The 27540-nt window shown below is 50.3% G+C and overlaps 2 protein-coding genes across 3 annotated transcripts in view; both read right to left on the reverse strand.

The window, feature by feature from the left end:
* Positions 1-222: 222 nt before the first annotated feature.
* Positions 223-27200, reverse strand: NPEPL1 (aminopeptidase like 1). The gene is made up of 12 exons (XM_079785176.1): positions 26676-27200; positions 25994-26179; positions 25488-25658; positions 22526-22615; positions 21945-22026; positions 20194-20336; positions 4045-4122; positions 3120-3220; positions 2424-2547; positions 2097-2273; positions 1466-1576; positions 223-954 (listed from the first exon to the last, which is right to left on the reverse strand). The coding sequence occupies exons 1-12, from the start codon at positions 26823-26825 to the stop codon at positions 796-798; spliced, it is 1572 nt and encodes a 523-aa protein (XP_079641302.1). The 5' UTR covers positions 26826-27200; the 3' UTR covers positions 223-795.
* STX16 (syntaxin 16) overlaps positions 26040-27540 on the reverse strand; it is a 36177-nt gene continuing 34676 nt past the window's right edge. For both annotated transcript variants that reach the window (XM_079785181.1, XM_079785179.1), the window contains one exon: positions 26040-26179. The gene's annotated coding sequence lies outside the window, so the exon portion shown is untranslated. The remainder of the gene's footprint in view (positions 26180-27540) is intronic.

Consider the following 27540-nt stretch of genomic DNA (forward strand, 5'->3'; position numbering starts at 1 on the left):
CGATCGCCCTGAATCCTGGCTGGTCTTGCCCTTCAGCGCCGAGGACACATACCTGACCCAGTACCACACTCAGCCTCAGGATGTGCGGGGGGCTGGCCGGCCTTCCCTGCAGACCTGGGCTCTCAAAGCCTGATGCTCACTTGGGAGGAGATGGCAGCAGGCCTCAGGGTGGGTTTCTACAACAGGGCGGGAGAAAGAGTGAGACAGACGGCAAAGATGTGATGTGGTGCAGCCATATTTAATTCAACCGCCAGTGGATTCTAAGGGGCCAGCGCAGAGGCTCCTCTCGCTTTATAAAACCGAGTCCCCAAAGCAAGTCGCCTCCGTCCTTTCAAAAGGGGGAGCTGTCTGGAGACAGCAGCAGCCCGGGCCAGAGCACGGGCTGGGCTCTCTGTGATGTGGGCCACGTGGGGAACCTGGGGCAGGACCCAGGGCCCCAGCCACCTATCTGGGCACCAAAGAGATGCAGGAGGCCTGGGGGCCAGTAGGCCAAAGGCGTTGGGCTGCCCATGCGGAGGCCCCAGGAAGCACGGCGCAGAGGCTGGGGGGAGGCGTGCCGACCGCGCCAACAGCCCGATGCTGCCAGCCCTTCCTCAGGACCCCCTGCCCTGCCCCGCCCGCCCCGCCCGCCCCTGAGCTGTTGTCAAAGACATAAGGAGCCATTTCCATCCCCACCACAACTAAAAACAAAAACAAACCAAAGCCCATCTTAAGGTACAATCCTCCAATTGCTTAAAATCAATCAGTGCAAAGTGAGGCAGAGCCCCTGCCGCTGGGCCAGGCGGGCAGCCAGCCTCACACAAGCCTGCGCCTCTTGGAGTCCCTCTCCGTGTCCCCCTCCGGGGGGTCTTCCTCACAGCCGAGCGGGGACACCAGGTTCAGCAGGGGGTCCTCAGAGGCTCGCCCGAAGAGTGCCAGGAGGAGGGCCACCCCGAAGCCCGTGGCGCGCTCACCCTGTGGACAAAGTGCAGGTGGAGCCCCTGCCAGGGAGCGAGACCTGCTCAGCGAGCCGTCTCTGTGGGGAGGGGCTTGGGCCTGGGAGAGGACCCCCCACTTTCCCTGCAGACCCCGCCTACCACCCTGCACACTCGAACCAAGGAGTGCTCTGGCCTCACTCGGGTTTTATCAGGGTGCGAAAGGGTGACACCAGGGCCCTGGGCCTCCTGCTGAGGACGGCTGGCTGGGGAAGGCCCGCAAACAGCAGCCACTCTGTTCCCAGGGATGAGGCCAGAGGTCGGGGGGACCACAGCTGGCTGGGAGGCTGGGCCATGAGCAGTATGACCCTCCACACAGAATGTTTCCGATGAGCTCAGCCTGCAGCTCTGGAGCCAGACAGGGCTCTGGATGCGCATCTGATGGCGGGAGCCAGGCCGAGGGGAGGGACGGGCGGGGCAGCAGGCTGGAGGGCCAGCCAAGGAAGGGTCCTCCCCGGGCGGGGAGGACGCCCCCTGGGGCCCGCACTCACTGCGTGCACAGGCGCGGCGATGTCCAGGTGGACCCAGACCCCAGGCCAGTCGAAGCCAATGTGTGAGGCGATGAAAAGGCCGGCACAGGAGCTGGGGCTGTTGTCCCGGTCCTGGGGGGACGGAAGGACAGACAGTGACCCTTCCCACCCAGCAATGGGGGCTTGGGTGCGGGTCTACCAAGAGCACCATCAGGGCCTGCTGTGGACCCACCCTGCCATTCTCAGCCACCTCCCCTGGGGTCTTAAAGGGGCTGGGCAGGGTCCAGTGCAGGAGTGGAGGCTGAGAGGGACTTGGGACCCCAAGGACCTTGCATGTGGGCCTAGGTCTGCCTTCACCCCAAGGCAAGGGGGCAGCCAGCAAAGGGACTGATGGGGGGCAACAGACAGACCCCAGATGGGGAGGAAACCCAGTACCAGACGTGGTGGGTGTGCTGGCAGGGAGCCCAGTGAACGGTATATCCCCTCTTTAGAGCACGCCCCCCCCCCTCCCCCCCCGCCACAGCAAAGATCTGGGGCCTCCTGGGAGGGACCCTCGTCTACACTGCTGCTGTTTTTTGGGGTCACACTGACACCCTGAGAGCAGGGCTCTGCCTGCCCGGCTCCCTCACCTCAGGAGCCGCTCCAAACCTACCGCCACAGAGTTCTTCATGTCGGCCACGGCCGAGGTGAACTCGCTGAAGTGCAGCTCGGGGCAGTAGACGAGGGGGTGCACAAGGTCCCCGCATTTCCTCCCGGACTTCACGCAGGCCGCCTCCCACTCGGCGCTGTTGGTGAGCACGGCAGCGTGGTACTTGCCCGTGGCGATGCCCTGGGGGACAGGGAGAGTGGGCAGAGCCCCCAGGAGAGGGAACAAACAAGGCAAGAGAGCGTGGTGAGAGGCGGCGACAGATGAAGATGAAATGAAGATGAAATGACAGCACCCCTCCTTCCGGGAGGCCAGGTGGCCTTAGGCTCCCACCTGAGCTCCGGTCAGCGTGGCCATGTCCAGGATGATGTCAGCCCCCAGGTCCTTGCAGGCGTAGGACACGCCGTCAGCTAGCACCAGCCTGCCCTCAGCATCCGTGTTGTTGATTTCCACTGTCCTGGGGGCAGCAGACACCCACTCAGGAGGGCACTCCCTGAGGCACTGGGAGTGAGTCCCCGTGGAACTCACCAGAGCCCTGTTTCTGTAACCACCCCCCCTCCCTACAGTGCCAGGGTCAAGAGCAAAGGCCACTGCATCAATCCCGCCCATCACCACAAGCCACCCAGCTCCCGGCCTCGGTTTCCTCTTCTGTGCGACGGGAGAACAGGATTGTGTGGGCAGCATGTACACCGTTCCCTGGCCCTAGGTAAGCGCAGGGTTACCTGTCAGGGTAACCCTGGGGATGGGCACCGTGTGGCGGAGAAAGGGCTCACCCACTAAAGCAGGGTGCTTCCTGAGCCCCCGAGCCAGGACCCCGGTCACCCTTCTGGGCACCCCTGGAAGCAAGCAGCCTGTGGGCCAGGGCTACCTGTCACAGGGCACCTCCAACAGGGTCTGCCCCTGGCTGGAGCAAGCAGGGTGAAATCTGCCCCCAGCCAGCATGGCCCCAGCTGACCAGCCTGGCCTGGGAAGGAGAGGACAGCACGCCCGCGGGCACTGGGCTGCGTGGTGAGCGAGGGGTGGTCTTACTTTCCTGAGTAGAGCAGGTGGATGTCATCAGGCCTCGTTGCGTTGGGCCCCACGGAGTTCTCGGCCAAGCAGAACACCGCGTGAAGGTTGTCTTTGAAACCCTGGAGGAGAGGTGGGCAGAGGCTCCAGTTACAAGCTGGTGGTGCTCGGACCCCTGGCGTCTTTCGGACAAGCTCATCAAGGGAGGCAGTGGGGCAATGGGGGGCGAGGGGCGGGGCAGGTGGCAGGAGCCCAGTGCTGTCCCCCAGGCTGAGCCTGCAGTGCTGAGCAACGTGAATGCCGGCCGCACTCCTCGTTAGCCTCCAGCCAGCAAGGGGACAAGAGAGCGGGTGGCTGGTGCTCCGTGTGCTGCATCCCCTGCAGGGACCATGGTGGCCTGTGGCCTGTGGCTCTGCTTCAGAGAGACCCCAGGAAGGCCCGTTTCAAATGAGACTGAGTGGGGCAGAAGCAAGAGGCAGCCCGGCTCCGGGCCCCCCCTCCTGCAAGTCTGTTCCTCTTGCAGGGAACAGGCTGGGCTCCTGATCGGCATTAATTAGAAACTTTGCCAAGACCTTCTGCTCTCACTTTAAGTTCACCCCCAGGAACCAAGCCAAACAGGTAGGTCCTACGGAGAGAGGAGGCCTTGCATTTGGTGACAGGAAGGGCTGGGCCTCCTCGAAGCAGCCTGAGCAGCTCCTTTTAGGAAGTAAGTCATCCCCAGGGTCAGGCACACCACCCCTTTGTTGAACATACACTTTTTACCAGTACGACACTGGAGCTTTGGGCTCAAAAGGACTGCATCGCCCAACCTCACCCTCTGGCAGAGATCACCATCCCGGGCAGGGAGAGCTGCCCCGGAGCCCTCGCTTCTTCCCCTGTTAGAGCCTTTGGCCTGTGATGGGTGCGGACTCCGCAGGAAGGACTGCAGGAGTGGGATCCCACTAACCTGCTTGACGGCAGCTCTAAAGGCCCCTAGGATGGCTGCAGCACCCCCGCAGTCTCTCTTCATTCCGGGCATGGTGGTCTGCAGACAGCATGATGGGCGAGAGAGGAGGGAGTAAATGCTGACTGGTACACAACAATGCCCCGCCTGCCCCATCCCACCCTACTCAGCACCCAGGGCCCAGAGGGGTTCCCTAGACCTGCAGGATCGAGAAGGGAAGCCAGGACACTCTCACCGGTCAGGTGGGTATCCTCTAGAAGCAACAGGCAGTAATGGCCAAAGACCAGGGGACCCTTTCACCTGAGCAGAGTTTTGGGGGTTATCCAAGGAAACTGTGGGGGAGGAGGAAAATGAATAGGAAGAGGAGGAGCAGGAGCAGCAGGAGGAGGAGCAGGAGGAGAATGAAGAGCAGGAGGAGGAGGAAGAGGAGCAGCAGAAGAGAATGAGGAAGAGCAGAAGCCGGAGGAGAGGGAGGGGAACAATGATGAAGAACACACAACAGAGGAGATTAATAATGGCGGCGGAGTAAGTGGAAGGTACATGGACATGCTCCCAGGACCAAACGAATTACAACTAAAATACAGAAAAACTTGCTGAATAATCAACAGAAGATTCTCTGGAGAGAACCCTGATAACTGAGGACAGAGAGTGGAGACACATAGAGACTGGTAGGAGGGGTGGAGGTGCGAAAGGGCTGGCTGGGTGCCCACAGACAGCAGCTGAAGTTCCGGAAGATATCTCAGCTGTGGGGGGTTGCCACTGAGAACTGTGGGATCTAATCCCCAAGCTGGGCCCCCCAGCAGACAGCACCAGAACTGAGAAGGGTACCCACAAACACCTGGCTGTGAGCAGCAGCAGGGTGGCTGTGGGCCAGGGAGAGACTGGAAATTCCAGCACCCTCTTAAAGGGCCAACTCACAAAATTCCCTGTAGAGCCACCCACCTTTGTGTTCCAACAGAGGGAGGGCAGAGTGGACTGGAGCTGTGTGAGCAGAAGCCAGGATCAGAGGTTCTGGTATTAGAGCTCAGAAGACAGACACCCCGGTTTCCTGTGCTGAGTCACTCTCTTATGCTGTGGAGGTCATCTTTCTCATACAGACATTTGCTATACAGGTGACCTTGCCTGGGGGGAAGACAGCTGATCCACCCTATTGGAAAATGTCTTGCACCACGGTGCAGAGTTCCAGAGGCCCATTAAGAGACAGGATAACAATTATTGTCCAGGCAGAAGCAATTGCCCCACCCTGTTGAAAACACTCTTGCCACACCTATGGATGATTGCCTGACTGCAATTCAAGACAAAATCCTATCAGTCTGTAGACAGAGGCGATCTCTGGAGGCTTTGAATCTTTACCTGATTTAATTAGTCAGAAACAGCATTTGACACTGTCCTGCACTAGAGATTGAGAGGCGTAGCAGATTTACCTAATACACAGTCACAAACCCAAACAGGCAGCCAAAATTGGGAGGCAAAGAAACAAACCCCAAATGAAAGAACAAGAGGATTTTCCAGAAGAAGAGATAAATGAACCAGAGATAAGAAATTTATGTAGTACAGAATTCAGAATGATGGTAAAGATGTTCAACAGCATGATAAAAGATATAGTTAACTATGAAAAGAGAAATAAAGAATGACACAGCACAAATAAAGAATACATTGGAAGGAATAAACAGCAGATTAGGAGAAGCTAAGGATTGAATCAATAAATTAGAAGACAAGGTTGTAAACATCACTCAATCAGAGAACCAAAAAGAAAAAAAAAAGAAAAAATAGGAGGACAGCTTAAGGGAGCTGTAGGACAAGGTGAAACATAACAATATTTGAATAGCAGGTGTGCCAGAAGAGGCAGAAAGGGAGGAAGGGATAAAGAACGTGTTTGAAGAAATAATGGCAGAAAACTTCCCTAACCTGGTAAAGAAAAAGTCACACAAGTCCAGGAGGAACAGAGAACCCCAAGCAAGAAAAACCCAAACAGGCCCAAACCCAGACACATCATAATTAAAATGCCAAAAATTAAAGACAAAGAGAGAATCTTAAAGGCAGCAAGAGAAAAGCAAACCGTTACCTACAAAGGAGCTCCCATAAGGCTGACACCTGATTTCTCATCAGACACTCTACAGGCCAGAGGGAATGGCATGAAGTACTCAAGGTAATGGAAAGCAAAGATCTTAGACCAAGATTACTATATCCAACAGGCTATCATTCAAAATAGACGGTCAAATAAAGAGCTTCCTGGATAAAAAAAAAGACTAAAGGAGTACACCAGCACCAAGCCAGCATTAAAAGAAATGCTAAAGGGACTGCTATAATGAGAAGAAATAGAAAGAAACACCTAGCCATACACAATTAAAATGGCAATAAATAATTATCTACCCATAATAACCTTAAATGTTAATGGATTAAATGCTCCCATCAAAAGTTATGGGGTAGCTGAATGGATAAGAAAACATCACCCATATATCTGTTGTCTACAAGAGACCCACCTCAGAACAAAGGACTCACACAAACTGATAGTGAAGGGATGGAAAAATTTTTTTCAGGTAAATGGAAATGGGGGAGAAAAAATAAAAGCTGGGGTAGTAATAATTATATCTGACAAAACAGACCTCAAAGTGAAGACCATAATAAGAGATAAGGAAGGCCACTTCATAATACTAAAGGGAGCAATTCAGCAAGAGGATATAACCCTGATAAACATATATGCACCCAATGCAGGAGCACCCAAATACATAAAAAAAACTTCTGAAAGATATCAAGGGAGAGATTACCAACAATACAATCATAGTAGGGAACTTTAATACCCCATTGACACCACTAGATAAATCCTCTAAACAAAAAATCAACAAAGAAACATCAATTCTAAATGACTCACTAGATCAGATGGAATTAATTGACATCTTCAGAACATTGCACCCCAAAGCTACAGAATATACATTCTTCTCAAGTACACATGGAACATTTTCAAAGATAGACCATATATTGGGACACAGGCAAAGTCTCTTCAAATTCAAGAAGATAGAAATTATATCAAGCATCTTCTCAGACCACAATGGCATAAAATTAGAAATCAACTACAATAAAAACAATGGAAAAAAAAATCAAACACTTGGAAGCTGAATAGCATGCTATTAAACAATGATTGGGCTACAAAAGAGATCAAAGAAGAAATTAAAAACATCCTGGAAAGGAATGACAATGAAAACACAACAATCCAAAAACTATGGGACACAGTGAAAAGCAGTCCTAAGAGGGAAGTTTATAGCTCTACAGGCCTACCTCAAAAAAACAAGAAAAAAAAATGGTAATAAATTATCTAACCCTACAACTTAAAGAATTAGAAAGAGAGTAACAAGAAAAGCCCAGAGTGAGCAAGGGAAGGAGACAATAAAGATCAGAGCAGAAATAAATGACATAGAAACAAAAAATAAAAACAAAAAAAAGCCACACCAAAAAAACAACAACAAAAAAACACAATACAAAAGATCAATGAAACCAAGAGCTAGTTCTTTGAAAGGATAAACAAGATTGATGAACCTCTAGCCAGGCTCAACAAGAAGCAGAGAGAGGACCCAAATAAACAAAATCAGAAATGAAAAAGGTGAGGTAACAACAGATCCCACAGAAATACAAAGGACTGTAAAAAAAAATTACTACAAACAACTCCACTCCAACAAACTGGACAACCTAGAGGAAATGGATATATTCCTAGAAAAATACAACCATCCAAAATTCAAGCATGAAGAATAAAAAACCCCGAATAGGCCAATGACTACTGATGAAATTGAAACAGTAAGCAAAAATCTTCCAGCAAACAAAAATCCTGGTCCAGACAGCTTTACAGGGGTGTTCTACCAAATATTCAAAAGAGAACTAAAACCTATCCTTCTCAGACTATTCCAAAAAATTCAACAGGAAGGAACACTTCCAAGCTCATTCTATGAAACCAGCATTACCCTAATACCAAAACCAGATAAAGACACCACAAAAAAAGAGAACTACAGGCCAATATCCCTGATGAACATAGATGCTAAAATCCTCAACAAAATTCTAGCAAATCGGATCCAGCATTACATTAGAAAGATCATACACCACGACTAAGTGAGATTTATTCCCAGGATGCAAGGATGGTACAATATTCGCAAATCAATAAATGTAATACATCACATTTGAGAGACAAAGATCATATAACCATATCAATCGATGCAGAAAAAGCATTTGACAAAATCCAAAACATTTTCTTAATAAAAACTCTCAGCAAAGTGGGAATAGAAGGATCATACCTCAACATAAAAAAAGCCCTATATGACAAACCTACAGCCAACATCATATTCAATGGGCAAAAACTAAAACCATTTCCCCTAAGAACAGGAACCAGACAGGGATGTCCGCTTTCACAAGACTGATTCAACATAGTACTGGAAGTCATAGCCACAGAGATCAGACAAGAAGAAGAAATAAAGGGCATCCAAATTGAAAAAGAAGTAAAATTGTCATTATTCGCAGATGACATGATATTGTACATAGAAAACCCGAAAGACTCCATAAAAAAACTACTAGACTTAAGAAATGAATTTGGAAATGTAGCAGGATACAAAATTAACTCCCAGAAATCTTTGGCTTTTTTATACAATAATAAACTCACAGAAAAAAAGAAACTAAAAAAAAATCCCATTTACCATTGCACAAAAAAAAAAAAAAAAAAGATACCTAAGAATAAACTTAACTAAGGAGGTAAAAAACCTGTACTCAGAAAACTACAGGACATTGAAAAAAGAGATAGATGAAGACATAAACAGATTTAAGAACATATCATGTTCATGGATTGGTAGAATCAACATCATTAAAATGTCCATACTACCCAAAGCAATTTATAGATTCAATGCAATCCCCATTAAAATACCAATGGCATATTTCACAGACCTAGAATAAACTCTCCAAAAATTCATCTGGAATAAAAAAAACACCCCAAATAGCCACAGCAATCCTGAGAAAGAGAACAAAGTTGGAGGGATCACAATACCAGATATCAAGCTGTATTACAAAGCCACTGTTCTCAAAACTGCCTGATACTGGCATAAGAATAGACATATAGACCAATGGAATAGAACAGAGAAACCAAAAAATCAACCCAAGCCATTATGCTCAATTAATATTTCACAAAGGAGGCAATGGAGTCAAGGCAATCTCTCCAATAAATGGTGCTGGGAAATTGGTCAGATACTAATACAAGCAAAAAAATGAAACTAGACCACCAACTTACACCATACACAAAAACAAACGCAAAATGGTTAAAGGACTTAAATGTAAGACGGGAAACCATAAAAATCTTAGATGACTACATAGACAGCAAAATATCAGACATGATGTAGCTACATCTTTACCAATACAGCTCCTAGGGCAATGGAAACTAGAGAGGAAATAAACAAATGGGACTACATCAAAATAAAAAGCCTCTGAACAGCAAAAGGAACCATCAACAAAACGACAAGAAAGCCCACTGCATGGGAGAACATATTTGCCAATATTATCTCAGATAAGGGTTTAATCTCCAACATTTACAGGGAACTCATACAACTTAACGAAAGAAAGATAAACAATGCAATAAAAAAATGGGCAAAGGACCTAAATAGACACTTTTCGAAAGAGGACATTCAGAAAGCCAAGAGACAGATGAAAACATGCTGAAAGTCAGTAATCATCCGAGAGATGCAAATCAAAACGACAATGTGGTACCATCTCACACCTGTCAGAATGGCTATCATCAACAAATCAACAAACGACAAGTGCTGGCGAGGATGCGGAGAAAAAGGAACCCTCGTGCACTGCTGGTGGCAATGGAGACTGGTGCAGCCACTGTGGAGAATAGTATGGAGTTTCCTCAAAAAATTAAAAATGGAACTCTCATTCGATCCAGTAATCCCACTTCTAGGACTATATCCCAAGAAACCAGAAACACCAATCAGAAAGAACATATGCACCCCTATGTTCATAGCAGCACAATTTATCATATATTTGGAAACAGCCTAAGTGCCCATCAGCAGATGAGTGGATTAAAAAACTGTGGTACATCTACACAATGGAATACTACGCTGCGGTAAAAAAGAAGGAACTCTTACCATTTGCAACAGCATGGATGGAACTGGAGAGTATTATGCTAAGTGAAATAAGCCAGTTGGAGAAAGATAAATATCACAGGATCTCACTCATATGTGGAATATAGTGAACAACATAAACTGATGAACAACAATAGATCCAGAGACAAAGAAACACGAACAGACCGTCCAACCTCAGAGAGAAGGGTGGAGTGGGGGAGGGGGTAAGAGATCAACCAAAGGACTTATATGCATGCATATTAGCATAACCAATAGACACAGACACTGGGGAGGTGTGGGCTTGTCCTGGGAAACGGCAGTGGCGGGAAGGGGGGTCAATCGGGGGGAAAAGGAGACAGAGGTAATACTTTAAACAAACAAACAAAAAGTCATAGGGTAACTGAATGGATACAAAAACATGACCCAACTATATGCCATCTAAGAGACCCACCTCAGAACAAATGACACACACAGAGTGAGAGTGAAGGGATGGAAAAAAATTCTCCATGCAAATGGGAAAGAAAAATAAAAAGCTGGAGTAGCAATACTCATATCTGACAAAATAGACTTCAAAATGAAGGCCATCACAAGAGACAACAAAGGTCACTACATAATACTAAAGGGATCGATCCAACAAGAGGATGTAACCCTGGTAAACATATGCACCCAATATAGGAGCACCTAAATATATAAAAAACTTCTAGAGGACTTTAATGGCGAGATTGACAACAATACAGTCATAGTGGGGGACTTTAACACACCACTGACTTCACTGGCTCGATCTTCCAGACAAAAACTTAACAAGGAAACAGTGACTCTAAAGGACACACTGGATCGATGGATTTAATTAACATTTATAGAACATTTCACCCCAAAGCTGCAGAATATACATTTCACCCCAAAGATGCAGAATATACATTCTTCTCAAATGCACAGGGATCATTCACAAAGACAGACCACAGGTTAGGACACAAAACAGGTCTCTACAATTGAAGAAGATTGAAATCATATGAAGCATCTTCACAGATAACAGTGGAATAATACTAGAAATCAACTACAGTAAAAACACTCAAAAACATTTAAACACATGGAGACTAAAGAGCATGTTATTAAACAATGAATGGGTTACCAATGAGGTCAAAAAAGAAATAAAAAACTTCCTGGAAACAAAGGAAAATGAACACACAACAACAACCCAAAATCTCTCAGACATAGCAAAAGCAGTTCTGATTGGGAGGTTCATAGCACTACAGGCATACCTCAAACACACACACACACACACAAAAACAAACAAACAAAAAAAGCACACACACACAAGAAAAACCAGCAACAAATTATTTAACCCTACAACTTAAAGAATTAGAAAGTGAACAAGAAAAGCCCAGAGTAAGTAGAAGGAAGGAAATAATAAAGATTAGAGCAGAAATGACATAGAGACTAAAAAAAAACAAAAACAAACAAAACAAAAAAATCAAGGAATGCAAAAGCTGGTTATTTGAAAGGATAAACAAAATTGATAAACCACGAGTAAGACTCATCAAAAATCAAAGAGGACCCAAGTAAATAAAGTCAGACACCAAAGCGGAGAACTAACCTCTATCACCACAGAAATACAAAGGATTGTAGGAAAATACTACGAACAACTATATGCCAACAAGCTGGACAATGAGGATGAAATGGACAAATTCCTAGAAAAACATAATCTCCCAAAACTGACTCAGGAGAAATCAGAAAACCTGAATAGGCCAATAACAACTGATGAAAGAGAAGCAGTAATCAAAAAACTCCCAGCAAACAAAAGCCCAGGTCAGGATGGCTTCACAGTTTTACCAAACATTCCAATAAGAACTAACACCCATACTCCTCAAACTACGTCAGATTAATCCAAAAGGAAGGAATACTTACAAACTCATTTTATGAGGCCAGCATTATCATAATTAGAAAACCAGTTAAAGACACCATAAAGAAATAGAATTACAGACCAATATCCCTGATGAACATAGATGCTAAAATCCTTAACAAAATAGTAGCAAATCACATCCAGCAATATATTAAAAAGATCATACACCACTACCAAGTGGGAATTATTCTGGGGATGCAAGGCTGGTACAATATTAGTAAATTGATAAATTTGATAAATCACAGAATCAAATTGAAAGACAACAAACACAAGGGGATATCAATAGACACAGGAAAAATATTCGACGAAATCCAACACCCATTTTTTATAAAAACTCCCAGCAAAGTGGGAATAGAGGGAACATATCTCAACATGATGAAGGCCATATCTGATAAACCTAGAGTGAACATTATACTCAATGGGCAAAAACAAACCATTTCCCCTAAACAGGAACAAGACAGGGATGCCCACTTGCACCACTTATTCAACATAGCACTGGAAGTCCTAGCCACAGAGATCAAACAACAAGAAGAAAAAAACGGCACCCAATTGGAAAGGAGGAAATAAAACTCTCATTATTTGCACAGGACATGATATTGTACATAGAAAACCCAAACACTCCACCAAAAAACTACTAGATTTAATCCATGAATTTGGCAAAGGAGCCGGATACAAAATCAACACCCCACAATCAATGGCTTTTGTATACACCAATAGTGAATTCTTAGAAAGAGAAACTAAACAAGCAATCCCATTTACCATTGAAACAAAAAAATTAAGATACTTGGGAATAAACTTAACCATGGAGGCAAAAGACCTGTATTCGGAAAACTACAGGACACTGAAAAAAGAGACTGAAGGAGATAGAAACAGGTGGAAGAATATACCGTGTTCATGGACTGGTAGAATCAAAATCATTACAATGTCAATACTACCTAAGGCGATCTACAGATTCAACGCAATCCCTATTACAATACAATGTTATATTTCACAGAGCTAGAACAAATACTCTAAAAATTTATATGAATTTAAAAAGACCTGGAAAGGCTGCAGCAATTTTGAGAAAGAAAAACAAAGTTGGAGGAATCACAATACCAGATATCAACTTATACTACAGAGCCACCATAATCAAAGCAGTCTGGTACTGGCACAACAGGCATATTGACCAATGGAACAGAACAGAGACCCCAAGCCATTACGCCCAATTAATATTTGACAATGGAGGCAAGACCATACAATAGAGTCTAGACAATCTCTTCAATAAATGGTGTTAGGAGAATTGGACAGATACGTGCAAAACAATGAAACTAGACCACCAACTTATACCGTAAACAAGAATAAACTTAAAATGGATAAAAGACTTAAATGTAGGTCGGTTAACCTTCAAAGTCCTAGAAGAAACCATAGGCAGCAAAATGGCAGACATCTCTTGCAGCAATATGTTTACAGATACATCTCCTAGGGCAAAGGAAACTAAGGAGAAAATAATCAAATGGGACTACATCAAAATACAAAGTTTCTGCACAGCAAAAGAAACCATTAACAAAATGAAAAAAAAAAAAACCACTATATGTGAGAACATATTAGGCAATGATACATCTGATAAAAGGATAATATCCAAAATATATGAGGAACTCATACAACTTTACGAAAGGAAGACAAAAAAGCCAATTAAAAAAATGGGCAAAGGACCTAAATAGACACTTCTCCAAAGAGGACATTCAGATGGCCAAGAGACATATGAAAGAATGCTCAGTCACTGATCATCAGAAAGATGCAAATCAAAACCACAATGAGGTACCATCTTACTCCTCTCAGAATGGCTAATATCAACAAATGACAAGTGCTGGTGAGGATGTGGAGAAAAGGGAACCCTAGTACACTGCTGGTGGGAATGCAGACTGGTGCAGCCATTATTGAAAACAGTATGGAGTTTTCTCAAATAATTAAATATGGATCTGCCATTTGATCCAGTGATCCCACTTTTGGGAATATATCCTAAGAAACCCAAAATACCTGTCAGAAAGAAGGTATGCACCCCTATATTCATAGCAGCACAACTTATAATAGCTAAGATCTGGAAACAGCCCAAGTGCCCATCAGTAAATGAGTGGAAGCAAAAGCTGTGGTACATTTATACCATGAAGTACTATGTAACAGTAAAAAAGAAGGATCTCTTACCCTTTGAGACAGTATGGAGGGACCTGGACTGTATCATGCTAAGTGAAATAAGTCAGAGAAAGACAAGTATCACATGATCTCACTGTGGAATCTAAATAACAAAATAATCGGATGAACAGAGTGGATCCAGAGACATGGAAGCTTGGAACAGTGTGAAATCTCAGAGGGAAGGTAGGGGAGGGTGGATGGGTGGGTGGGAGGTGATCAACCAAGGACCTTGTATTTATATATGCATGACCCATGGACACAGACAATGGGGCGATAAGGTCCTTGGACAGGGGCGGAGGCAGGCTGGAGGGGATCAATGGGGGGTGGGAGGAATGGGTAATATGTAATACTTTCAACAATAAATAATTATTAAAAAACAACAACACAGAACAGTGGGACGTCCAGAGCTGCTGCATTCGCAGTGGCCATGCTGTTATATAAACAGGGCCAGCATGGCTTGGTGACTAGGCTGTGACCTGGTCCCGAGCCTGCCCTGGGAACAGGCCCACTTCCTTGCACTGGCATTTAAAGCTGGCACCATCTGGCCTCATTGACACTTTTGTTCTCAGCTCTCTTTGCTTCTCCACGTCACTTTCTTGAGCCATCCACTTGGGATAATGTGAAAATTTCCCAAATGTCACTGTCACATCACCAAGCCCTCCCCCCCCCACCCCCCCACCCCCCCACACACTGGCGAGGACACCTGCAGCCCCACCACCCTGCCCATCGCTGGCACCTCCTGGGTAGACAGTCTAATGAGAGGCCGCTGGAAACAGAGGTGCCTTCCTGCCGCAGAGGTAATTGTGATTTTCTGTAAACTGTGGAGAGTGGTCACATATTTTTACGTTTTATAGGCTCCCAATGCTAATTGACAAGTTCATATTTTAAATTAACAGCAGGTCATCACATATAAGGATTCGGGTTTGAAATGTACCGAGCAATGTTTTGAACCTTTATCGGATTACATGAGCCCGGAGTTTTAATGGAAAGTATTTTTAGGTATAAACTGAGCTGCTTTTACAATTAAATTGAGTGAAAATGACCCAGCTAGCACTATTGAAAATAAGCTGTCTCTTTTGACCTAAACTGCGAGAAAGCACAGGACTGTTTAAAAGGAAAAATAGGGTCTCGGATCTGGAAGCAAACCACTTGCAAAATGGCCCATAGGAAGCTGCTCGAGATGGTCCCTGGAAGTGTGTCCCCGGCACTGGCGCAGCCTCCCAACCGCCGGCGGACAATGCCCACCGCAGGGGGAGAGCGGCTCACTGTGCTTGCTGTGCAGCACCCCCGGCCCCTTCCTCCTTTCATCGGAGAAACGATCCCCATCTGACACTCAGGTGGCACTGCCTTTGGCACGGGGCTGGCGCTGTGAGAGTGGGCTGCCGGCGGCACCGAGCACGGCGTGGCACCGAGTGCGCTGCCCGTGCCCGGCCTGGGCTCCAGCCTCCAGGAGAGGAAGGCACGGCCCATTCACTGGCGTCTCCTCGCTCAAGCAGTTAAAATTAGTAACTTGAAAACATCTCATCCACTTTCCACGTCCGGTGTGACGGAACGAAAGGACCGGAGGGCTCAGGTTCATGGCTGCCGGCCTCCCGCTGGCCCCACGCACAGCCTCAGCGACGCGCCTCCGTCCCGAGGACGGGTTTGCTAGAGCAGAGGCAGGACAGCCCGGAGTCCCCTCTTGTCTGGCTGCTGTTCTCACCAGCACCCTTCCTCCTTGAAAGAACAGCTGACATGCGGTGGTTATTCACACGTAGGTGTCTTGCAGATATTTTCTCAAAAATGAACGAAGCAAGCCTCTCACTTCTACAAAAACGGCCCCATTGTTATTTGTTGCTAATGGTAAAATTTGAGCTTTTAAGGAAAAAAAAATCAGAATTTTGGAAAACTTCTATCTGCCTCCAGCTTCCGAATACTCAATGACTTTTTAAATGAGATGAAGGGTGATATTAAGCAATGTGACTTCATGAAAGGTGTCAAGCTTTAGAAGTCCTGCATAATTCTACCAACGATGTCTTCCAAATGACCCAGGCACGCTATTACAACGTCATGCATTCCAAGTTCAAGCTGGACCACTCAATTTTAATGTAAGAGAGCATAAAAGTTCACTGGCATTGTTTCAGGTTCCACATTAGAGTGAGCCGTTGGGAGCCACCACTTGAGGAGTTTTGGTGTAATAGCAAGACGAATGGCTTCAGTTCCTCGAATTGACTACCCTACTTCTCCCTTTCCAACTCTGAAGTGAGTGAGGCCAAACTTCCTTTTTACATTTGACTGAAACAACATATCACAATACACTAAATGCAGCAGGCTCGTGGCACTAAAGAGATTTGCAGAAATGTAACATGATGCCACTCTCCTCGCTAATTGTTTTCCACTTTGGAAAATATAGTTATTTCATAGCATTTACATTAAATGCAGGTTAAAATGGGTTTATATTATTTTCATTTCTTAAAAATCTTTACAGATGCCCCCTTTTTATCCCCCCCCATTACCCCCCTCCACCCTGTTCCCACCCCACCCCCAGCCTTCACCACCCTATTGTCTGTGTCCATAGGCAATGCACATATGCACATAAGATCTTTGGTCAGTCTTTTCCCACCACCCTTCCTCTGAGATTCGTCAGTCTGTTCCATGTTTCCACGCTTCTGATTCTATTTTATTCATCAGTTTCTTTTGTTCATTAGATTTCTTGTTCACTTATTTTGATTTTTAGATTCAATTGTTGATAGATATGTATTTACTGCCATTTTATTGTTCATATTTTTTATTTTTTTCTTCTTCTTCCTCTTCTTAAAGAATACCCTTCAACATTTCATGGTAATACTGGTTTGGTGGTGATGAACTCCTTTAGCTTTTTCTTGTCTGTGAAGCTCTTCATTTGACCTTCAATTCTAAATGATAGCTTTGCTGGGTAGAGTAATCTTGGTTGTAGGTCCTTGCTATTCATCACTTTGAATATTTCTTTGCCACTCCCTTCTGGCCTGCAGAGTTTTTGTTGAGAAATTAACTGACAGTTGTATGGGTACTCCCTTGTAGGTAACTAACTGCTTTTTTCTTGATGCTTTTAAGATTCTCTCTTTGTCTTTAACCCTTGGCATTTTAATTATAATGTGTCTTAGTGTGGGCCTCTTTGGATTTAAATGAATTAGTAAGTATATCTTTAAAATTTCCCTGTTTTAATTTATGGTAGGGAAAATATCAACAGACATCACCCTTATACACAAAACTTCTTTGGATCCATAATTTTTAAGGATGTAAGAGGTTCTGAGACTAACGTCTTTGCCACCTGCTAGCTCATGCTGATCCTGATTTGTCTTTGAAACCTTTGGAAATGGAGCTGTGATGGTTCCTGCTAAATGGGGAGCCGGTGCCACCAGCAAAATGACTAATTCACAGGAAGCCGCTTCTCACTCTGACCCTCCAACAAGCCAACATCAAAAAGAAGCCTCTGGTCCCAGGAGAAACAACCCCACAATGCTACCAACCAGCACTCAGCTGCCTCCGGGGCAAGGGTGGGAGGGAGGGGGTGGCCGGCAACAGGGGACTAGAGAGGTCCATTGTCTGGGGAGAACTTAAGAGCAGTAATAAACTGACTAAAAGTCAGTGGTAAATTCTTCCTCCCAAAAAAACCTGTAGCTGGTAAAAGTGAGACCTAATCATCTAAATAAAAGCTTCAAATTGCCTATTTTAATTACTTATCCTTTTAGAAACATTATTCTAATGGACGGTAATAACTGCCGGCTTCACAGCTGGCCCCACACGCACAGCCTCCGTGCCGCGCCTCCCATCTGAGGACCATTCCGAACGGTCAGAACGGTGGGGCTGGCTTCCGTGTCAGTGTCCACGGTGTCTGCAGTGCCACACGCTCCTGCCTTCAAACACGGATCAGAGTCAACCCAAGGGCGCCATGAGCTCATGCTCCTCGCCTCTCTAAATCTAGGTGAATGCATGGAGTTGTGTTTGAAACGTTCTTACTCCACGGACATTTGAAAGCTGCTAGAAGGAATCTCAAAGAACTGAACACACGGGCAGTATAGCAATTTCTGGGGTTTCTTGGGAAATAGAGTTTTTAGCAGACTTCATCAAGACATTCTTATGCTAAAGACTGTTCCTGAGTATTTGCCTATGTTGCTTCATGTCATAGAAACTCCTCAAAATGAAAATGAATAGTGTTTTTATGGGCCATGAGGGAAGACAGACTGACAAATCTGGTGCCTCTATCTGGTGATTGTAAAAACGTGAAGATCTTTTCTGATTAAGTCACTGACAGATCTGCAGACGCCAATGCCTGAGAACAAAACTACAGCGGACATCTCCTAACACAACCAATATGGAGGCATACATTTTTTTCTATTAAAAGAATTACGCCCTGGCTGGTAGCTCAGTTGGTTAGAGTGTCATCCCAATACACCAAGGTTGGGGGTTTGATCTTCAGCCAGGGCACATACAAGAAGCAACCAATGAATGCATAAATAAGTGGAACAACAAATAGATGTTTCTCTCTCTCTCTCTCTCTCTCTCTCTCTCTCTCTCCCTCCCTCCCTCCCTCCCTCCCTCACCAATACACATTTTATTTAAAAATGAAAATAAAAAATACAAATTACATTAATTCTATTTAAAAGTGTTAATCCATTACTGTTTTCTTCATTTGTACTGTAATATTTATTTTAAGAGTTTTTACTGGCATGAAAATATGTATGGAATTCAATAAAGGAGAGTTTGCTGTCGGTTAATTCACTATTGGTGTGTGCTTTTTAAAACCCTTATTATAATTAGTTTCATTTCCTGATTAGTCCTGAAAATCATTTTGTTGTTTGAAGAAGGAAGAATGTTATAAATCAAACATAAAATCAAACAAACAGGTCATCCACTGTAGGAACCAAATCACTGGACAGGCTAGAAGTACAAAAACCAGTAGCACAATGCCTACCCTAAATAGCAACTGACACTGGGGTTCAATGTCTGAGAGGCAGCAGGGAGTGGTGGGGCTTGTGGCGAACTGCAGGGTGTAGGCTATATCCATGGGGTCAGCCACCACTGGGCTGCGGCAGAACGCCACCAGGGGGGATGCAGGACAGGCATGGCCAGACCTTCTGAGTTTATAAAAGGTCAGAAATCCAGTCTTTTGGGAGAATTCTTCCTGTTTTTAAAAGTTGGTAACGAATTCAAATGTTAAAACACCATTTGGGCCAACAGGACACATCTGTGAGCCACGCAGGCAGCCAATTTTCAGGATCTGCTCTGTATGAGCTCACTTGTCCTCTCCCTTCTAAAGCTTTCTCTCGGGGATGGTTGATTCTCCTCCTTTCAGACTTCCTCCCGAATAAATGTCACATGTCTGCTCTGAGTCCCTCCCCAGTCTTTGTCCCTTAGAGCCCGGCCCAGGCCTGGTGCAGTGTGTGGGGTGAGCTGATGAAGGAGGCTGGCTCTGCTGTGCCCAGCTGGGGGTGGAGGAGGGCAGGCCTCTCAGAGGCCGACGGACAGGGGCACAGATTGACATCTCACATGCATCCATCCCCGAGACAGCCAACTCCCAAGGCCACCCACAGACGTGACTGCTGGGGCCTCAGCCACAGAGCCACACCTCAGGGGCTTGCCCTGGGCCCGCATGCCCTGGCTTCACCTAGCGGTCTGCTTCCTGAGCGGACTGTACAGACACCCCTGAGCCTTCAGTCCCTCATCTTCACGCAGAACAGAGGTGCCTGATTCCTTGCACGCTGCCTCCCCAGTTCCCCGCACCCCCCTTTCATCGCTTCTGCAGCTTGCTTCTGGATCCTATCCAGACTTTCTGTTTCCAGAACCCTGTTAGTGGTGGGGCACGTAACTACCCCACTCAGAGGGGAACTGGGCCCACTACCTCCCTTCCCGAACCCAGCTCCCGAGAGGTGCGCCCAACGCCACGATCCTGGCCATAGTCTGACACGTGAGAGCTGTGCACCCCCCAGATCCCCTGCACCTGGGACTGCCTGAGAGCGGCCAGCACCTCACCTTCCCTTTGATGCTGAGACCCCCGGTGTCATAGACGATCCCTTTGCCCACCCATGCAATGGTCTGGGTGGCTCCGTCGGGGGTGTGGCTGAGGACGGCCAGAGCTGGGGGGTGGAGGGCGGCTTTGCCAACACCATAGATTCCTACGGGAAGCACAGGGAGGGGCAGTCAGGCTCAGGTTGAACCGAGCAGAGGAGACCCAGCAGCGCCCCCCCCTCGCCCCCCCGAAACATCAGTTCCCCCACAGGAAGTATCCTCAGGCTTTGGGGTATTGCTCCTGGAGAGCTGTGCTGTCCAAGCTGAGCTCCCTGCCCCCTTTCCTGCCCCTGGCCAGCGGGGGATGAGGAATGCAAATTAGTTCCAAAGCTCTGGACTGCAAACAAATTCTATGTGAAGCATTGTTAGGCAAGAAAACCCGCTGAGAAAAAAATATTGTATCGTTCCCAGAAAGAAATGAACAGGATTGCAGAATGAAATGATTTTTGGACAATGCTTCAAGGTTGCTCCAGCCCACGCTTGCTCTCCCTTCCCTGAACCCTCCGTGCACTCAGCACACTGCACCACCCTTTCCAAGCTCACTCCAACTACTGCCTCACTGTGCAGTTTATGCCCCATCACGCCTGCCGTGGGCAGGGACCATGCCTTGGGTCCCCAAGTAACTGAACTGAACGATCACAGCAACCAGGACAAGAGCCAATAATGGCTGCCTGACAACTCCTACTCACCCTGCGAGACCCACTGCAAAGGACCCCTCCTCTGTGAAGCTTTCCCCTACAGGAGTGGCCTCTCCCTCCACTTGTCATTGGCACCTCTAAGGTGACCTCCTCCCTAAGTATGGGCAAGATCCTGTGTCTCACTTCTGCTTGGAGGTGGTGCCGAGACACCACCCCGAAGATTAGGTTACAAGGAGACCTTGCCCTGAGGGCAGAAGCTACTGCTCTGTGAGCCACTGGAGGAGAAGGCCCGCGTGGAGAGGAGCAGCCAGTGAGTCCGAGGCCTGCTGGCACAGCCATGAGTGTGCCTTGCTGGGAGCACAACCCCAGCCCCGGTCAAGCTTTCAAATGACGGCTGCCCCAGTGCACATCTTGGTGGCAGCCTGGGAGAGACCCTGGCCCGATTCCCTACCACAGAGCTGTGAGATCATGCAGCATCCCTTTCTGCACTACCTTCTGGGGTAATCTGTTCCGGGGCCACAGAGAACAAATACAGTGACCCTCCTCCAGCCAGTCTGGAAGCACCGTTGTCCTGGTCATCACTGCACCGCCAGGGCCGGCAGCGGGAGAGGGTGGGCCTCGTTACCAGGGAAGTCTCTCGGAGGAGGGGCTTTGAGCTGAGGTGTGCAGGGTAGGGCAGTCCTGCCTGAGAGTATCTTGGGAAAACATCCTAGATACAGGAATCTGTAGTACAAGGCCCTGGTGTGGACGTGACTGTATGTATTCGAGGAACAGAAAGGCCCTGATGAGTTGGCCCAAGGACCAGGCCAGTAACACGTGAGGAGGCTGGAGAGGGAGCAGGCGGGGGAGGACTTGGACCCTACGGCTTCCAGAATCTGAATCAGAACCTGAACCACTGCCTCCTTTCTCCCCAGTGACAGTCTGCTTCCCAGGGTCTGGTCTTGGGGTTGGACACAGGCCGGTTTCTTTCAGGATGAAGCTTGGGACCACACACCACGTGCCCATTGCCACTCTGCCAGCCAAGTGCCCCGGAGCACTCCCTGAGGCCCAGTCCTGCAAGGGCCAGCCCCGACCCACCTCCAAACCCTCTGGTCTTCAGCTCCTCATCCCGGATGATGGTTGGGGCAATCCCCAGATCTTTTCCAACTTTCTTAATCTCCTGGATGTGTTCGTGGAAAAAACAACAACACAAAGACACGTGAAGACAGCTTAACTCAAGGCGAGGCCGAGGCTCTGGGCCAAGGACTAGCTGATGGCTGCACGGTGGGGGAGGAACCAGGCTTGGAAGCCAGCGGCTCTGAGTCTCTTGCTTTGAGTGTGATTAAACCCAGGAGAGAAGGCTGGCCCTTCAACTCTGCAATTTCCTGCAGCTCATGGCTGGAGTTCTGCAGAGGGGCCTTCGAAAGAGGCTCTGCCCCTCCCCGTCCCCCGCCCCCCTCCCCCCCCCCCCCCGGCCTCGGTTGAGGCTGCTGGCCCCTGAGAGCTGGGTGGACAGTAGGTCTTTGTCCGCAGCAGCCCCAGGCTTCCCCAGGCAAAGTGCAGAGACTATGAACACTGTCCCACTCTGGCCCCCAGCTTTCCTGTGACCCTCCCTGGGGTCTACCGATATCCACCCCACCCCGGTCCCACCCCCTGGCCTGACCCCCAGGGCCACGCACCTCAAGGAAGGTGTCTGTGTTCATCTCATTGCAGGGTGTGTCCACAATGCGGGCTGCCAGCCGCACGCCTTCCGTGGCATTTGTCAAGCACTAGAAAAAGATAGAGGCTGTCACAGGGCTTTGAGACCAGGTGGAAGGGGGCTGTCCCTCCTTGTCCGTTCCCCTGGTGACTGAAAGGTGTCAGAGGCACTCGTCACCTGGGGGAGGTTGCGGGGCTGCTGACAAAACAGCAAGGGGCAGGTGGAGGGGGAAGCAAGAGTCAAGCTGCCTGCTCTCACTCCCCAGCTCCTGACCCACCCAGCGATCTACAGAATGCCAGTGACCCTTCAGCCTGGCTAGCGTCCGACCTGGCATTGCAGGGCCCACCTTCCTTTCCAAGCCTCCTCTCCTGCTACTGTACTCCTCACGGCAGCAGGTGGTCCTTGTGCTTGGCCTGCTACATGTCCTGGGCATTCCCACCTGTGGCCTCTGCCAAGCCCCACATCCTCTCTCAGGGGGAGGTGCTAACCTCTATTAAGAACACGACTGAGCCCCTCAGACCTACTGTTGAAGCCTCAATCCCCACTGGGATGGTACTAGGAGGCCTCTGGGAGGTCAACAGGGTGGGGCCCCTTGATGGGATTAGTGTCCCTACAAGCACGCTCTCTGCCCTGTAAGGCACAGCAAGGAGGTGGCCGTCTGAAAGCCAGGGAGGGAGCCCTCAGCAGAACCCACCCTGATCTCCGACTTCCAGCTCCAGAACTGAGAGAGGTAGATGTCTGTCGGTTAAGCTGCCTCGTCTGTGGTATTTTCTCATGGCAGCCTGAGCTGACCAATACACCCTCCCTTCTCTTCCCTTGAAGACCGCAGCCATCCCGAGCCACTGCTCAGAGGCCACACCCCCAGAAGCTCCTCTGGATCTTTCCAGAGTAAAAGCACTCCCCGCTGGCCCTCGGGGAGGCATTTTTCTGACGTGAGCCCCTTGTGCGTGTGTTGTAGACCTGAGCCCACCCTTGTTTTCCTGGTCACCTGATGCCATTCTGCTCTGAGACAGGAGCAAGGAAAGAAACAGGCAGACCTGCCGTGTGCAGCCCATCCTCCACCCAGCACCCCAAGCCGGCCACCACAGGTGCTTCAGGCAGGGGCACACCCGTGTGTACAGACCCAGAAACTGGCTGCCCCAGCCCCAGCCCACCCTGGCCTTTCTGCTGAGAACCTCCCTCTCGCTTTTGCTTCTGCCCTGACCTGGAAGCTTTCTGCTTTCTCTCATTTGTCTCTGCCCCAGTTCATCCCCCCACCCACCCCCAAGCTTCAGACAGGCAGCGATATTAAAAGAGAAAAGCTGTGCGGGTTTAGCGAGGGTGCAGACAGCATCATGTTCATCTGCGCCTTTTCTGGCCCCACGGTGTCAGGGAGGGCAGGCTCAGGGGCAGCGCCGGCCCCCCACCTCCCAGGCCCTGACCAATGGCTGCGCGAGCTCTGCCTGTTCCGAGGTAATTAAACCCCAAAGCCTAAAAGGCAGAGATACAGGACTTGACAGCTCAGATATGAGATGTGCCTGTGGGGTCCCGGTGACTGTCAGCGGGCTCTCCCCAGGGGAGGACCAGGTCCCCACCTGTGGGCGTCACACACAGAAATCCATTGCTCATCTCTGACGCAGCCCGTGGCCGCTGTCTGGGAAGTGCGTCAATGCCCTGAGACTGGTCTCGAAGGAGGCCAGGTGGCCGCCTCACAGACCTCCGGTGAGCAAGCTCTCCCACGCAGCTGACGCAGGTCGAGGGCAGAAAGCACACAGAGCCATGTGGACTTGGAAAGAGCTTGTACCTCATCACCTCAGTTTCCTCGCCACACACACACAGGATCCTTCATTCCATCCATGCTTATTCGAGCACCTACTGTGTGCCACACTGGATTTAGAATCCAAAGATGTCCAAAGAGACTCGAGTCCAGCAGAGACCTGAGTCCAGCAGAGACCACAACATGCCCTTCCATTCAAGGCTACAGTGACCTGGAGGAGACCAGGAAGTGGACGGGGGCTGAGGAGGCCCCACAGTGAGGAAAAGGCCAGAGGGGATATCAGCACCTCCCGTGCTCACACTTCTAGACAGACAGTGGCAGCAATGCAAGACTGACTCTACCCCTTGCTGGAGTGGCCCCAAAAAGTTACTTCATGACTCTGAGCCGCGGTTTGCTCAGCTCTATAATGGCAATAACAACAGGACCCACCTCACAGGGCTGCCGTGAAAATTCAGTGATCTGACCAGAGCGGGGCCTGGTACCTGACAAGCACCTGGAAGACACTGGTGCTCGTGTGTAAGGCAATGGGGAGGGACCCGGGGGCCGCAGGACCAGTTCAGGGACCCCTGCCGTGGTCCAGGAGAGCAGGAGGTGTGGGTGGGGTACCCCGAGGCACTGGGCAGTTGAGCCAAGTCCTGGGAAAATCATGTGTCAGATCAGGCCTCTGCCCTCCAGGAGCTCCGGAGTGACAGTGACCACCTTCCCGAGAGAGAAGGGTGCGATGGGGAAAGGACAGCGCAGGTGTGGCTGCTGGAATGGGACTGGAGGTGGGGAGGGCCACGGCACATCGGGTCTGAGATGGTCACGCCACAGGGGAGGGAAGCTGACACTCAAACCGTACCAGGCCTTCCGAGGTGGAAATCACTTCCGGCCTTGCCTAGTTCACAAAGGGCTGTCCTGAAGTTCCGGTGAAATAACATAGGGAAAAGTAGGCCGTAAAGGGGTATGTGACACGCGTGTGCACAGGATGACTAGCATTCAAACATGAAAGAGCCTGGCACTGCTTAGGTGCTCAACAGACACTTGACTAGCTGAACAAAACCACATCCTGAAAACAAAGAGCAGCCCGAGGGAGAGGGAGCCGGAGCCTCTGGGGCCTCCTCAGGAATGACAGCAGCCCAACCATCCTCCCCAAGAAGGGAGACAGCGCTCCCCAGACATCCCTCCCCGCGGCCCGGACACCCACTTGCAATGTGGACACTTCCACTGGCCCGTTGTCTTGTCCCACCAGGAAGAACTCCACTGTGACCGTCTTCTTCTCGCTGCGTCTGGAAGCGCCTGAGCGGTGGGTGAACAGCGGGAAGGCTCGGGCCAGGGCACACGCAGAGGCGAAGGCGTCCGCCCGCTCGCAGACCATCTGCAGCAGAGAGGAGGGCTGTGATGAGGGCAGGTGGGGCAGGACACAGGCCCGGGGAGCTGCACTCAGGCTCAGAGGCCACCCCGCGTACAGTGTGGATACAGGAGGCCCAACCAAGCCTTCCCCGGGCCTTCCCCAGGACCACCGCCTAACAACCTGACAGTAGACCCACGTCTGGATCTGAGTCTCAGATGTGCCTTCAGAACTGTTCTGGGGGAAATGGCTTCTCTGGCCCGAGTCTCCCTGCGTGTTAAACTCGGGGTTACCGTGCGGGGCTGTCGGGCAGGGCTCGGAGGCGGCCCTGCAGGCGGGAGCCCTCCTCTCAGACCACTCACCACGATGCACCGGTGCGTTCCTGGCGGCAGGCAGGTCCGCACAAGCCTGGTGACGAAGTGCGCTGCCGAGGGGCTGTTGTGCCGGCTCACCCGCGAGGGCAGCGCGGCCACGGTGGCGCAGTTCAGGTAGAGGGGGCAGCTGTCCGTGGGGTTGGGGTTGAGCGTGCTTAGAGCGGCCTGCCACAGCTGGGGGGGGGGGGGGGGGGGGGGAGGGAGAGAGACGGCGAGATCAGGCCCCGCCGGCCCGGTGGCCCCGGTGACCCCGGCGTGGCGCTGCCCCGCCAGCCGGACTATGCAGCCCGCTAGCTCAGTGTGTGCGGGCACCATGCACCTTTGTGGGGCCGAGCAGTGCGACTGACAAGGCAGTTTGGGGGCTGCTTCACTTCGAACGCAGGAAACCCACGCCGGGGGGCCCATCCAGGTGCCACTGGGAGTGGGGACGAGTGGGCGCTGCCGCGGGGCCTGGAAGGAGGCAGGTCCTTCGAGGAGGCCCGGTGCGCGCGAGCTGGTCGCGTCGAGGCGGCGGCCTGGGCCTGGAGGCCGGCTTGGCGCCGCGCCCGGCGGGAAGTGGGGGCAGCGGGGGTTCGGCGCGGGGATCGCACGGGCCAGGCAGCCTCCGCGCCCCCCGCCCGGCCCCCGCGCCCTCAGCTGGCGGCGCAGGGCGGCGGCGCGGCCCGCTCACCTCCTCGGTGACCCGGGGCTGCAGCTTCCCGCGGACGTGGCTCCAGGGCACGCGGTGCAGGTGGGGCAGCTGGCCCAGCAGCAGCAGAGGCCGGCTCTGCGGGTCCGCGTCCCCCGCGCTCGCCAGGAACTGCAGCCCCACGTTCGCCATCTTCGCCGCCCGCGGCCCCCGCCGCCCGCTCCGCTCGGGCTCCGCTCCGGCCGGGCCTCGGCGCCGCCCCAGCCCTGCCCTGCCCGGCCCCGCCTCCCCCGCCGCTCCGGGCCGCTCGCGAGACGTGCAGGGCCCGCCCGGAGCGCGAGGGGGCGCGAGGGGCGGAGGGCTGGCCGGCGCACGGAGCGGACCCCAAGGTCCGGGCCCCAAACTCCGAGCAGGCCCCAAACTCCAGGCCCCGAGCTCCGCAGGCCTCCGCCCGAGCAGGCCCCAAGCCCGGGCAGGCCCCCAAGTAGGTCCTGCCCTCAAAGCCGGAAGCACCGCCGCAGACGGCGCTCAGGCGAAGGGCCTGGCCTGCAGCCCGCAGGAGCCGGGGACCTGGGCCCTGACCTCCAGCAGGACCTGAGCAGACTCGGGCCCAACCGCAAGTCCACCCCAGCAGCGCCCACCGTCCTGTGTACATGAGCCCTGAGCAGGCCCCAGGAGTCTCTGAGGACTGGTGACCCCGGGGGACCCACACAGGCAGGCTTGCCCTAACCACACCAGCCTGGCTCGGGTGGGTGCGGTGGGCATAGTGAATTTTGGACCCGTGCCAGCTCCAAGTTGTTAAAGCCCCTGCCTGGCAATGTCAGGTCTCTCCTTCCTCACTTGAATGGGTTCCTCCAGAATGCTCAGACCCTTGCTGTGTGCCAGGCAGTCCTGGAAGTGACAGAGG

Source organism: Cnephaeus nilssonii (genome assembly GCF_951640355.1).
Source record: "Cnephaeus nilssonii genome assembly, chromosome: 11".
NCBI classification, from domain to species: domain Eukaryota; kingdom Metazoa; phylum Chordata; class Mammalia; order Chiroptera; family Vespertilionidae; genus Cnephaeus; species Cnephaeus nilssonii.

What these genes read in the sequence shown, in the direction of transcription:
- NPEPL1 (XM_079785176.1), bottom strand. Translation starts at nt 26,825, where the DNA reads ATGGCGAACGTGGGGCTGCAGTTCCTGGCGAGCGCGGGGGACGCGGAC. An exon ending in GAAGACCAGAGGGTTTGGAG is followed by an intron (nt 20,337 to 21,944) that starts GTGGGTCGGGGC and finishes TGCTTCCCGTAG; the next exon opens with GAATCTATGGTGTTGGCAAA. An exon ending in ACATGAAGAACTCTGTGGCG is followed by an intron (nt 1,577 to 2,096) that starts GTAGGTTTGGAG and finishes CCGTCCCCCCAG; the next exon opens with GACCGGGACAACAGCCCCAG.